A 13,430-nucleotide genomic window follows, 5' to 3' on the forward strand; every position below is an offset into this window, starting at 1 on the left:
TCTCATTAGTATTTTATTAATTGCACAGATGGGAAGAGCAGCCCCCATCCAAGTCAAACAATTGTTGAAGTTTTATATGATACAAAACAAGTCCCTTAAGTACAAAATATCTGGCTCTAAGTGAGCATCACCTGGTGCTGAGCTCTGCCACCAGTTATATATTAATATTCCACCTGTACAAGTATTTATAGATAGAAAAAAAGAAACACTTTAAAAAAATATCAGGAGAAAATTCACTCCCCCAAATGTTAGTTATATTTATATATACATGTATATATAAAATACATATATATAAAAACACAGAGGCTGATTTGTGCTTTTTTTCACCAAAAGACAGACAGGACATGTTAGGGCCAAACTGACACTGGGGGTCCCCAGCGCGTGGGTCGCGTTGCCTTCCAGTTGGAACAATGTCAGGGAATTTGAGTCCCTTCCTGAATGGAGAAACCAGGTCATCTCCCACGTGCTGACAGCTTCGGTAGGCAGTTTCTCCATGGAGGGAAGGGAGGGATGGGAAAGTTAATGGACATCTTTGTGGAAGGGAGAGGGCGTGGGCTCTGCCCCTGGGACTGCCTGAAGAGGTGATTCCCAGACAGCTCCATCTCCCACCACCCCTGGCAGCCAGGAGGGGACAGAGCTGGATCCAGTAGCTGGCACAGGGGTGACCCAGCCTGGGCAACCACGCTCTGCTGCACTATCCTCATGGTGCCTTCAGCCCCGGGCACTGCCGAGGAGCAGCGAGTGCTGCTCTGCCCTTCTCCCCTCTCGGGGCATGGCCCTGAACCCTGATGGCAGCAAAGAATGGGGAGCTGCTGTTCTGGTGTGACCCTCCCTCCCTGGGTCCTGCCTTCCAGGCATTGCCCCTTCTCCTTGTAGCCCCCTCAGGGACAGCTGCTCTGGGGCTCCAGACATGTCCTGCCCCATCCAAACAATGAGTTGGCTGGTTAAGAGGGATGGGCTTGGCTTGGAACATTGTTCATCCAGCCCCACTGAAACCAAGTGCACGAGAGGGCTTTTGGCCATGGAAGAGGGATGTCCAGGAGCACAGGGCTGCTTTGTCCATGAATTGAGCACCAAACCTGCAACAGGTTCCCTCTGCCCCTCAGCAGGGGCTGGCACTTGAGCTGTACCTATGTATCTACAGGGAGCCTCCCTCCTCCCAGAACAGCAGCCTCTTTCACTACCAAACCGTGGCTCCCTGGCTGTGCCTGCTGGGTAACACCACAAACACACTCCACCCCTCGCTGCCCGCCCTCCACTTCCCCACACAGCTCTGCCACCTGCAGACACGGCCTGTCCTCTCTGCTCTGTCCTACTGCGTCCTCCCACCTCGCTCCACACTCCTTCACCCCCACCATTGCTCCCAGCTGGTGTTGGGGGACCCAGCTCCTGCCACAGGCTCCCTTCCTGGGGCCACCCCACAGCGCCTCTTCCATCCGCTCCCCACCCCTCCTGTGGGGCAGGGGCATGGCTTTTCCTCTGTGGACCCTCTGCCCTGCAGCGCTTCAGGGCTGGTGGGACGGGGACTGCCCAGCCCGGGGTGAAAGGACGATTATAAATATGTGCCTCTGCCTCCCCTCCACGGGCACTGCCCACGCTGTGCTCCCTGCCGAGAGCCCCAGTCCAGATCCACGGCGAGTCCACGTTAGACAGGACAGAGCATCCTCCTGGCGCCTCAGATCTTCGTCTCAGGGCCACTGGGACTCAGGGCTGGGAAGGAGTCACGGATCCTCGCCAGCTCCATGGCACAGAGGTGGCCAAAGACCCTGTTGTACCACTCGGGAGAGCGGCCCCTGGAGAAGGGAAGAGGCGGGAGAGGGATGAGCAGGCAGGAGGGAGGCTGGCACCCCAGCTGGTGCCCCTTGCTGGGGACAGGCGCTCGGCACAGCTCCCACGGCGAGGGACAAGGAGGTGACGAGCGAGCACCATGTGCCAGGACAGGGACCTGCCTCCCCTGTCCACGAAGTGGGGGAATATCTGCCACCCAACCGGCCCACCCTCGCACCCCGAACCCCAGCATGGCTCAGCAGCACCAAGGCCACGCTCCAGACCCACAGGGAACTCCAGGTGCTCTGCAGAAGCTTCCAGGGACTTGCTGCCACCATGGGAGGAACTGCCAGCACTGACTGAGCTGGTGACTCCTTGTCCAGTCCCCACGTGGCAGGAAAACCCTGGCCCCATCCCAGCACCCCTCCCCTCGGGGCAGGCAGGGACTGTGGGGCAGGAGCCAGGCCAGGCCCATGGAGGGGTGGGCAGCTCTGGTGCCCCACCATGACCTGGTGTTCCGTCCCCGTTACCTGAGGTCGGCCCTGCAGATGTGGGTCACTCGGGAGCGGCCCATGGCGCTGGGCTCGATGAGGTACTGGGACGTCAGCACGACGGCCTTGACGCCTCCCTCCACCGGCACCTTGTCGTGCTCCACCGACAGGGCCATGAGCAGGCAGGCTCCCCGCGGCAGGTCCGTGCGCCAGCGCCTGCGGGACGGGCAGGGGTCACCCTGTGCCCACCCAGCGGGTCCACAGCGGGATCGGAGGGGAGGGGGACCCCCACAAAAGGGAGGAGGAGATGGGGCTGGAGCAGGTGGGACCCACCAGACCAAGACCAAACCCTGCCGGGGTCCCTGCCCGCCCTCACCGGAGCACCATGCAGTCCCTGCGCGGGTGGGGGGCCATGCTGTCCGTCACGTAGTGATACACCTCCATGTCCTGGTCCAGGGCCTCCACCACCTTGCTCTGCAGCAGGTCCTCGTCCCACAGGTGACGCTCCCGCAGCACCCGGTGCAGCACTGCGGCAGGAGGGGCCTCGACCTCCGTGGAGACCTTCCACAGGCGCAGAGGGTTCCCGTCCCCAACCTAGGGGACAACGTGAGGGTCAGGCAGGCTGACTGGGGATGGGATTGGATGGGATGGGATGGGATGGGATGGGATGGGATGGGATGGGATGGGATGGAATCTGCTTTGGCTGCTGGAGGAGCACTGGATGGCAACAGCCAGCTTCTCTGCTAACGTAGTGGGCTCTCTGCCAGGACTGCTGGGCACAGAGCAACCTCCATCCCTCGGTCCCCTCTCTGGCCAGGGAAAGGGTTACTGATCCCACCTTGCACAAGAGAACAAGCACCAAGGGGTTGGCAGCAGGTCCGAAGGTGGCTGGACAACCCCATGGTCACCCCATACACATTTTCCCCATGTCCCCAAGTCCCTCCACACAGTGGCATTTACCTTTTTGCAGGACAGCTCTGTGTTCAGGGGCCCTGGGCTGCTCAGCCACCCCTTGAATTTCTCTGATGACTCTTTGAGCAGGTTCTGGATGCTCTGCTCGAAGTAGGAGTGTAGATCCTTGCTCTCCCCCTGGCATACCAAGTCAGTCAGGGGGTGTGGATAAGCATCTGCAGCCATATAGGAGCTGCTCAGCTGCAGCAAGATGTCATGGGAGACCTGTGAACCAAGAGCACGCATCTTCAGCGAGCCAAATGAACCCTGCAGGGACTTTGTGAGTGTCCTGGGCAGCTAAAGAACCACAAGTCATCCCAGCAAGGAGGGGGAAGGATGGACAAAGCCCTCTTGGACATACAGCCTACACCAGCAGGAGATGAAACGGGGCTCTGCCCTGGGGTCACCAGTCAGGGGCAGCTGCCCCACTTAGGGCTGGGTGCCCTCATCTCGCCCCAGGACTGGCACCCACCAGTGAGGTCACACTGGGCACACACACACATGGGCAGTGCTGGGCTGGACACCACTGCCACCTACCTGGAAGAGCTTCTTGCAGTCGGTGATCATGTGGGAGAGGCCCTGCGTCGCAGCCATGTTCTCGTTAAGGTCCTTCTGGTCCGGCTTCCCCATGGTGCCCCTCTTGTGTATGGCCCTGTTGGGGGGGCAGGTGGTGCTGGGACCAGTGGGCACTGCACGGCTCTAGCCCCCCACGGCTCTGATTTATGTCACAGAGCGGGGAGCCCCAGCCTGCAGGGCAGAGCGATGGGCTGTGCCAAGAGCATCCGTGTCCCAGCATCAGCTCACCCTGCTGGCGTCCTCCCGCAGCAGGCAGGGAGGGCTGATGGGGAGGTGCCCTTACCTGGGCGAGGTGCTTTCCTTCTTGGACACATTGAGGTGGAAGATGGAGGGAGCCAGGCACACGGCCAGGTTCCCAGCAGTCATCTGGTTCTCCTCGGCCGAGGCGATGTCGCTCAGGAAGTAGAGCAGGGTCTGCAGCACCTCGCGGTTCTCGTCAGGCATGAGGATGATGGCGGCCTGCACCGCCTGCAGCCGCTGCTCCTTGGACACGACTGCGGCACGGGGCAATGCCAGCGTCAGCCACCGCCTGCTCCCACCGCCCCCACCCACGGGAACAGAGGGACCCCTCCTCCCCGGCAGAGCCCCAGCTCCCCGGCCCTTACACTGGTAGATCTGCAGGAAGGTGTCCGTCAGCTTGCTGGTGAAGATGGGCTCGGGCAGGTCGCGGAAGTATTGCTTCAGCAGGTCGGCCACGTCGTACGCCGACTGTCCCGCGTAGCTGACGTTGTCAGGGCTGCTCTCGTTCATGTGCCGGAGTGCCTGGATCCGGGACTTCACCCCTGACTTACGGAAAATGCCAACCTGAGGGGGCAAAGGGGGGTGAGCAGGCACCGGCCCGGGTGGGCACCCATGGGACAGGCAAAGACAACGTCCCCCAGAGGGCTCCTTCCCCAGACCCAGAGGAGAAACTGAGGGATGGCCAAGGGGACACCGGTGGGTGTGGGATTCCCACAAACAATCCCACCGTCCCACCTCACCACCCACCACAGGAGGTGAACAAAGGGACCCCCAAAGCTATTTTTTCTGTCCCCAAATCCCAGCACTGCTGCCCAGCAGTCGCAGCATCACCTGGTCCAGGCACTGGCTGCGCAGGTAGCGCATGGCCTGCTGGATGCTCTGGGGCAGGGGCTGCCCTGTGCGCTGCACGTTGACGATGGGTGGCACCCCAAAAACCATCTTGTCCCTGTAGTCAGGGACTTTACTCCTCTTCATGAACTTGGGGACGGTCCTGCAGAGTAGAAGAGAGAGAAATCAGTGCAATAATCAGTGCCCTCCACAACCCCTCACAGGGGGAGTAGGACCCTGGGAACACAGAAGCAAACACACAAACACACACACAAACACACACACACACAAACACACACAAACACACACACAAACACACACACACACAAACACACACACAAACACACACACACACAAACACACACACACACACACACAAACACACACACACACAAACACACACACACAAACACACAACACACACACAAACACACACACACACACACACACACACAAACACACACACACACACAAACACACACACACAAACACACACACAAACATGAACACACACACACACAAACACACACACAAACACACACACACATCTTTTATTAAGCCAAAATGCTTTGATAGTTGGCTATTTTACTGTCCCACTGTCTTATGCAGCATTTTTAATGCCCCACAAGCACCTGCAGCCCCCATGGCTGCAGATGATGCCAGGAGCCCCCTGGATGCAGACAATGCCAGGAGCCTGGGGGTCAGCCCCAGCTTACACTTGGCAGAGCAAAGCCATCCCTTGTTTGGCTCTTCCACTTCCCTCTCCACCATATCCATGCCCCAAAGCTGCCCTGGGCTGGGGGCAATGTGCTGCATAGCACAAGCTGCAGTTTGGGGGCACCATCCTGATCCCCTCCCTGCCCACTCACCATGTCCAGGCTTGCTTGTGGGGCACCGAGTACTTCTCCATGATGGCAGTGAGCCGGAGCAGGGAGCACTTCTGGAGCAGGTTGAGCTGGGCCGAGGACTGGCGGTTGATCTCCAGCGAGGCTGAGTTCAGGCTGGGCCGGTGCGAGTTCTGGAAGCTATGCCAACGCAGTTTTCTGGATGGAAAAAGTGGATGTGAGAGCTGGTGAGTAGGGAAGAGCCTGTCCCTGCCAAGGGCACCCCTGGTTGTGGGGAAGGGTGAGAAAAGCCACAGAACTCAGCAACGGCCGGAGTCCTGCAGGGGAAAGCACCCAGGGGCTCTGGCACAGGGGAGGCACGTGTCTCCTGCATTTACACTTGGTTTTAGTTAATGAGGAACCTTTTACCGACGGGCCTGTGCAGATGGAGAGGGCTGGCAGCAGTGGCAGTGGTGTCCTGCTGCCGCCAGAGCGCACCAGCACCCTGTGCTGCACTCCCCTGCCCACGGCTCCTCCAGCAGCATCTCCCTCCCTCCGCCAGCTCCCGCCTCCTGGCAAGGGGCGATCAGCCAGCCCCTCGAGGATGAGATCGGGTGCTGCTCCTCCAAGCCATGGGCTGTGCACCCCTCCCTGCTGCCCCATCCCTGGAAGTGTTCAAAGCCAGGCTGGACGGGGCTTGGAGCAACCCTGTCTGGAGGAAGGTGTCCCTGGCCGTAGCAGGGGGGTGGAAAGAGATGGTCTCTGTCCCTTCCCACCCACAACATCCCAGGATTCTATGATACCTGCAGGGCCTCGTGAGCGACGCTCCCACCCCCGAATCCCGGCGCTCCCGCGTCTCAATCTCTTCAGCCTCGTTGAGGGAGTTCCCCGTGCTGTCAAAGTCACTGGCAGAGGTGCCTACGTCCGACATGGATTGCTCTTCGAAGTGCAGGTTGGAGGGTTCCCCTCCCGAGTCCGACTCCTCCTCATCCTCCTCTTCCTCACCCCCTTCCTCCCCATCCAGGCCAGGGGCGATGGCTTTACACCAGAGCTCCACCTTCTGCTGTAGCCCCCACATGTGCTGCAGAATGTCGTCGAGGTTCTCGTAGGTAACCTCCCCGTCCTTGCAGAAATCCTCGCTGCTGCCAAAGTCTGGCACGTTGTCGTAGACGCTGACCCGGCTGCCCAGGGAGCTGCAGGAGCCACGGCGCCGGCGGGCAAAGCCGCGGGGCGAGGATGAGCCCTCCGTGCTGCTGCTGCTGCCACCCCTGCCACCCGCCCCCAGCCCCGCGGCCACACTCCCCGGGTCCCAGGGGGTCAGGGAACTGCCGCCCAGGGGACACAAGCTCTCGATGGAGAGGGATTTGGGGAAGGTGCCAGGCTTGTGGTCACAGGGGATGTAGACCAGGCAGTCCCCACGGCGAGCCCGCCGGCGCTGGCACGCAGAGGCGGCAGCCCAGGTGCTGCTGGCTGTGGCAGCCGTGTCAAAGTCCTCCAGGGAGACTCCGCTGCAGTTCGGGTCAGAGCCCTCCTTGGTGCCTGCGGCGCCGAGTGGGCGGTTAGTCCTGTACGACACTGAGAAGAAGTGTTTTTTGCCATGGAAAGAGGTGGGTATCCCTCTGTTAGAGGAGTTGGTCCTGGTGGCTGCGAGGTCCCCATTACTCTTCAGGGGGCCCCATCCGGGTGGGAGGGTTTTGCTGCTGTGCAGGGCTACCCTCCTGTCTGGGCTGGCTTTGTCCTTGTCCTTCCTCCGCAGGGACTCGATCCGCTTCAGGAAACTGCGAGACCGTCGTTTCTTTGGCTTCTCCTTGGAGCCCTCTCTGCGGCTCGGGGGCTGCTCCAGTGAGGAATGCTCGCTCCGGCTGCAGCTGGTGGCGCTGGCAGCGGCACGGAGCGGGGACGGGGGCTCGGAGGGCGCGGCTGCGGTGCCTGGCGTGCCACGCGTGCCACCCGCGCTGCCCACGCTGCCCGTGCTGTGCAGGGACGCGGCCTCCGGGTTGGTGCTGAGGTCCGTGAGGACGCTCTCGCGGCTGGACACCGGCCTCATGCTGCAGCTCAGGGCCTCCGAGCCCTGCGAGAGGACGTCGGCTGACCCTACCCGGGACCACCTCTTGCTGTCCCTCTGGAAAGCCCATCGGTTGCTGATGGCACACAGGTCTTCCTCCTCAGAGTCTTCATTCTGTGAGTGGTTGAGAACAGGGCATGATCAATCAGTTGGAGTCACGGAGGATCAGCGTGTTCCCCCTGCCCAGGGGACAGGCACCCCAGAGAGGGGCATGGTCCCAGGTGTGTTCACCCCCTTAAACCAGCTCCAGTCCCATTTGGTGGCAGAGGGCTCCAGGAACCACTCTGTACCCAGGATCATCATGGAACACCCCAGGACACTGCCCCACCACTGAGCATGTGATCCCCCACACCCTCCAGTCCCCTCACTTGCCCTGAGCACCCAGGACCTACTTGTTTACGCTGAAAGTGAACATCCAGCTTCATGGAGGCACAAGTGTTCAGGGTCATCAGCCTCCTGCAAGAAACACAGAGGCTTTACCCTGGTCCCAGCCCCGGTCCTGGCCCCGCTGCTGTCACAGAGCTGGCTTTGGCTTCTTTTCACTTTCCTGCCTTAGAGCCCTGACTGTGCCTGTCACTTGTCACATGTCAGCTGCAGCTGTGGCTCCAGGGGCCAAAGGGACACCCAGCTACTGAGGGGATGATGCCAGCAGATGGTAGCCCAAGCCAGGCCACACACATGCCAGCAGCTGGAGCCACTGGTCCTGTGAGTGAGCAGGGATGGCCTGCTCCAAGTTATTAGAGCAAAACCAACTCAAAAGCTCCCTTGGCTAGACCAGGGAATGACTAAAGGACCCAGAAAAGGCTCAAAAGCTCAGACAGGGCAGGACAGGCAAAGACCTCCCGCCACCTCCCACCCTGTTGCACCCAGGAAGTGCTGTGGGGATCGCCTCCTGCCCAGCACAGCCACCTCTCTGTCGGGAAAACAAGTAACAGACTCTGTTCCTGCTCCTTGTCTGTTCTGGGTGGGAGGGAGGCGCGGAGTCAGTGCGGGGGCACGGCTGTGATGATGTGTCCCAAGAGCCAAGGCAAGGCTGAGTCACCCACAAACCGGTGACACACGGCCCGTCCAGACACACGGACTCTCCAGTCAGCTCCTCCCTTTGGGTGTCAGCTTCTGCCCTGGCAGAGTCCCCCCAGCACACACTGCTCCCGGAACAGCACACCCAGCAGCAGCTCCCTCAGCTCTTCCCAGCCCCGCTGATCCAGCAGCACCCTCAGCTCTTCCCAGCCCCGCTGATCCAGTGTGTCCTGGTGGAAAACACATGGCTGGGTTGTGCTGCCTGGCACCAGGACAGCCAACGTCACACAGAGTATCATCACACGGAGCCAGAGAACACTTGGAAAGGCAGAAAGCCCAGCTCAGAGCAGCTGACAATGAGGTGTGCCAGGGATGGAGGGTCCCACCGGCACAGACACACCCGCGCTCGGCAAAGCCCCGTGTGAGCCACCAGGTCCCGCCCCACCAGGAGCCCCTGCAGTTCCTCACCACAAGACAAGACATCCCCCTCTGATGCACAGATCTGGCTTCCATACCAGGCTTTAGTTCTGGCTTTAGCTCTCAGAGATGTTACACAGCATTCTCACAACATAGCCCTGGCAGTGCTGGACAGTGGTTGGATTCGATGATCTTAGAGGTCTTTTACAACCTAAATGATTCCGTGAGTCTCTGGTGAAGGTGCCCTGGGTAGACATGGCTCCCTGCCCTGGGGATCACTGCCAAAGGATGCCACCTGGGGTGGTGGGAGGGGGCAGGGGAGTAGGACAGCAGGGACAACACACCTCTGCTCAGTTTGACGGCTCAGCTCTAACCAACCCAATTCTAGCCGAGCTCTACAGTCTAGTTACCCAAGCCTGAAATTAAAGCCCAGCCCAAAAGCCCCACAAAGAGAAGAATTATTCCTGGGAAATGTTTCTGTTCTCTAGCAGCTCTGGATGTTCATAAAAAAGCTATTGTTTCCCTGGAACCACCCAACACCAGCAGTGCTGCCCAATCCAACTGACACATGCAGAGTCCTCACTGCAGAGGGAGCAACAGCAGCAGAGCACGATCTGAGCCCGGCTGAGGTACGAGGTGGGCACCCCACAGCACCCACCACCCCATCAGCCCAGGACAGCTGCCCCAGGCCTTGCCTGGAGCACATGCCCATGCTGGTTCCATGGCCTGCACTGTGCAGGGATTTGAGGGAGCATTACCTGCACAGGGATTTGAGGGAATCCTGATCCAGGAAGCTGTGGTCCTTCTTCACAGCGCCGATGTCGAGAGGGAACAAGGAGTCTGGGGAGGAAAGCGAGAGGGACATCAGCCAGCTGCTCCATCGGGCAACAGTGGGCATGGGAGGAGGGAAAGGCTGCGAGGAGCAAGCGAAGGAGAGACCTGAGTGGCTGGAGAGCACTCAGAGGTGATACACGCCCAGGGTCCCTGGGCACAGCTCCCAGGTGTGTTAGGTGAGGGTGACGAGGTGCCTGACGGTATCCATCCAGTTCCCTGCTCTGCTGGGATCATGCATGTGGGACCCTCAACCCCACGGGTCAACCCAGCTCTTCACTAAGCCATGGAGTGCAATCACCAAGGGAAGGGAAAAAGAGTGAATGTGGGAAGTTCTGTGGAGAGAGGCTGGAAAGGCACTGGTTCATTCACAGACTCCAGCAGTAGCACCGCTCCTCAGTGCACAGCTGTGAGCGCTCTGGGGCCAGTACCTGGGGCTGGGGGTCTCCCAGCAGGAACCCAGCCTGTCCTTGCACGTGGTGCCTGGCCCCCCAAAATAGACACCAGCAGCAAACAGGCAGCCCATAAAGCCATCCCCGGGGGCTGCTGCTGCGGGGCCGGTGGAAGTGCCCGGCCGAACAATGGCCACAGCCGGCAGATCCCGCTTCCCGCCATTGTCCGGCCAGCCGGGCCGGCTGCAGCCACCGCTCCCCACATCGACCCCCGGCCAGGACCAGAGCCCCACTGCGGGTTCCAAGTAAACACAGCTGAGCCTAAGATGAGGCCCACTGGCACAGCCACCCTGTGACCTGCCCTGGGCACCTGGCACAGGCGCTGGGAGCGGGGATGCTGGGGGTGTGCCCCTGCCCCACACCTGGGGATGCTGGGGTGTGCCCCTGCCCCACACCTGGGGATGCTGGGGGTGTGCCCCTGCCCCACACCCAGGGACGCTGGGGGTGTGCCCCTGCCCCACACCCGGGAATGCTGGGGGTGTGCCCCTGCCCCACACCCAGGGATGCTGGGGGTGTGCCCGTGCCCCTGCCCCACACCTGGGGAGCCATGCGGACCGGATCTGCCCCAGGCTGGGCTCACTGAGCACTCATGAAGGGCAAGCTGGAGCAGGGCAGGGGCTGCAGGATGGTCAGCAGGGAGGGAGGGAAGGAGGAAAGGAGGGAGAACATTTTTGCTCTCAGTGTTACCTACACTGGCTGCCTCTGCACTCCCACCCATGGCAAACACTCACTGAACCTCTCCCAAGCTGATGGCTCTCCAAAGCCTGGTTACCCTTGGCTGGAGCAGCCACCCTGGGACTCCTTGTAGCCCTGCCTGAAGGGGAAAAGTTCAGGAATGCAGGAAAGTTAATTGTGGCTGGCTCTCCAGGCCACAGCCAAGGGCACGGCCAAGTTTTACACAAGATCATACAGTCAGTGAACAATCCTCTCCATCCCCTCCTGTTCCTGGAGCTGTGGGCACTCTCCCTGCAGCTCTCCTCGGAATCTGCATGAGATATGGGCTCTGAGCCCAGGTACAGAGCAGGGGGCAGCAGGAGGAGGCAGCTCTCACCTTCGTACAGCTGGGCATACTGGGGGAATCCCGCCGCCCGCAGCCAGTCACAGGCTTTCTTGGCTTCGATTTCTGGAAGAAAGCAAAGAACCGGCTTGAGCATCCCAGTGGAAGCAGCAACGCTCCCTGGATCACAGCCCACTCCCCCAGAGGCCGGCACCAAGCCCCTGTTCCATGTGCACAGAGCAGAGGAGATGCCCAGCTGTGGAACTGAGAGCCAGGGGTCCCACGGGCAGCAATGCCAGGCACAGCGAGGGGTCTCGAGCAGACACAGCTCAGCTGCACCTCTCCAACAGCACCAGGCAAAGATCAGGAAGTGACAGGAATGACAGGGCCACAAGACACAGTTTTAACCTTCAAGTGAAATGTTTTCTTTCTGAACCTACCAAGCCAACTACAGTTCTTGGCCAGGCAGGAGAGGAAGATCTTTATTTGTAATAATGAGTTCAGAGCTCATCAAAGCTCAGGGCTGGTCGCTTCTGCAAACATCCTCCAGACAATCCTGCCAAAGGAGGCCTTCCTCCCCACCTCCTTCCCACCGCCTGACCCTCCCCACCTCTTCTTTCAGGCTGGTGTTTGTCCCAGTGGGCACCAAACCCCTGATGCGGTTCTACTCCCCTCACCCAGCCAGTTCCCACCCCTCACACAGGCATCAGCCATCGCCCGGATGAACTCATCCAGCAAGCAGCACTATTTCCTGGGAAATTCCTCAAATTTAGAGAACTTGAGAGAAAACAGCTCAAAATTCCTGCAGCCCCAGTAAGTCATTGCTAGGTGTTGGCACAGCTGGTCCAATGGCTTTCTTACTGCTGAGGGTGACAATGTTTGACCTCAAGAGTAGAAAATGCCTTGGCATCTTCAGGGTCTGTCCCATCTCTCCCAGAGGCACCACCAGGTACAGTGGGCTGAGGCTGGACCCACCCAGCTCTGGAACACCCCGATTCCATCCCCATCCACCCACTGCCTTGACCCAGATTCCCCAGTCCAAACCTACAGCAGGGGAAAAAGAAAAGCTCTAAACAAGCAGCTCAGTTCAGGACAGGACCAAGCCAAAACCCTGGACCCAAATACTTGGGAAGTTTTGGGAAGAAGTTTTGGAACGAGCATCTGCATCTAGGTCCAAAGCTCACAGCTGTCCTTGGCCGTGCTGCGAGCCCAGCCAAAACCCGGGGCTGACCCCTCCTGCCCCTACAAGGGCTCAGCCCCAGCAATCCCAGGGGAGAACTCAGCCCAGCCGCTGTCCCGGGGCGGCTGGTCCATGTGGAGCACTGTATCCCTCCCAAAGACTCTGACACTCCCGGGGGATGGCACCCCATGGCTGTGGCCATCCAGCAGGAGGGCACCAAGCCTGACGGTCACTGATGGCTGCAGCTCTGGGCGCCCCCAGCCACGAGCAGAAACACCAACCTCCCACCTGCCGCTGCCCCACGGATCCTGCCCCAGGGATGGGTCTGGCATCTCCCGTGGAGGGGCCGGCGGAGGGAAGGGCAGCAGGAGCAGAGTCAGCCGAGCTTACCCGTGCCCTCGGCGGGGCTGAGCTGGTAGAAGAGCACGACTGGGCACCAACCGGGACACGCCGGAGCCCGGGGACACCCAGCGTGGCCACGGCCGCGGGAGCAGCGGCCGGGACAGGATGTTCCACGTGGGACCGGGCTCTGCCGCCCATCGCTCCGCTGGAAACGCGGAGTCACAGCACGACATTTCCTTCCCCTCTGCCGCCTCCCCCGCGCAGGGGCTGGCGGGGGGCCAGGGCCCCGCACCTCCCCCTCTCCTCGCCGCTTTGGGAGCCGGGTTCAAGTCCTGCATCCCCCGGAGCCCCTCGAACAGCGAGTAGCCCCCCATGGGCAGGGGTGCTCTGCTCAGCCCAGGTTAAACCCTCCCCACGCTGCAGCGCTGGCACAGAGAGAGTTTCTAAGT

General features: G+C 60.5%; 1 protein-coding gene across 5 annotated transcripts in view; it reads right to left on the minus strand.

Moving 5' to 3' along the window:
* STARD8 (StAR related lipid transfer domain containing 8) overlaps nucleotides 1-13,430 on the minus strand; it is a 45,735-nt gene continuing 32,305 nt past the window's right edge. For 4 of the 5 annotated variants that reach the window (XM_050310729.1, XM_050310733.1, XM_050310731.1 and 1 more), the window contains 13 exons: nucleotides 11,514-11,585; nucleotides 9,938-10,019; nucleotides 8,135-8,198; nucleotides 6,481-7,856; nucleotides 5,723-5,896; nucleotides 4,857-5,016; nucleotides 4,391-4,589; nucleotides 4,069-4,279; nucleotides 3,747-3,861; nucleotides 3,219-3,434; nucleotides 2,635-2,852; nucleotides 2,298-2,474; nucleotides 1-1,793 (listed from right to left, as the gene is read on the minus strand). In XM_050310729.1, coding sequence (XP_050166686.1) covers nucleotides 1,676-1,793; nucleotides 2,298-2,474; nucleotides 2,635-2,852; nucleotides 3,219-3,434; nucleotides 3,747-3,861; nucleotides 4,069-4,279; nucleotides 4,391-4,589; nucleotides 4,857-5,016; nucleotides 5,723-5,896; nucleotides 6,481-7,856; nucleotides 8,135-8,198; nucleotides 9,938-10,019; nucleotides 11,514-11,585 — 3,182 coding nt within the window. In that variant the 3' untranslated portion in view covers nucleotides 1-1,675. Of the gene's footprint in view, nucleotides 1,794-2,297; nucleotides 2,475-2,634; nucleotides 2,853-3,218; nucleotides 3,435-3,746; nucleotides 3,862-4,068; nucleotides 4,280-4,390; nucleotides 4,590-4,856; nucleotides 5,017-5,722; nucleotides 5,897-6,480; nucleotides 7,857-8,134; nucleotides 8,199-9,937; nucleotides 10,020-11,513; nucleotides 11,586-13,029; nucleotides 13,071-13,430 lie in introns of those variants that run through there. The other variant, XM_050310732.1, reaches the window with a different exon arrangement.

Source organism: Myiozetetes cayanensis, unplaced genomic scaffold (genome assembly GCF_022539395.1).
Source record: "Myiozetetes cayanensis isolate MyiCay16 unplaced genomic scaffold, myiCay2020 scf15, whole genome shotgun sequence".
NCBI classification, from domain to species: domain Eukaryota; kingdom Metazoa; phylum Chordata; class Aves; order Passeriformes; family Tyrannidae; genus Myiozetetes; species Myiozetetes cayanensis.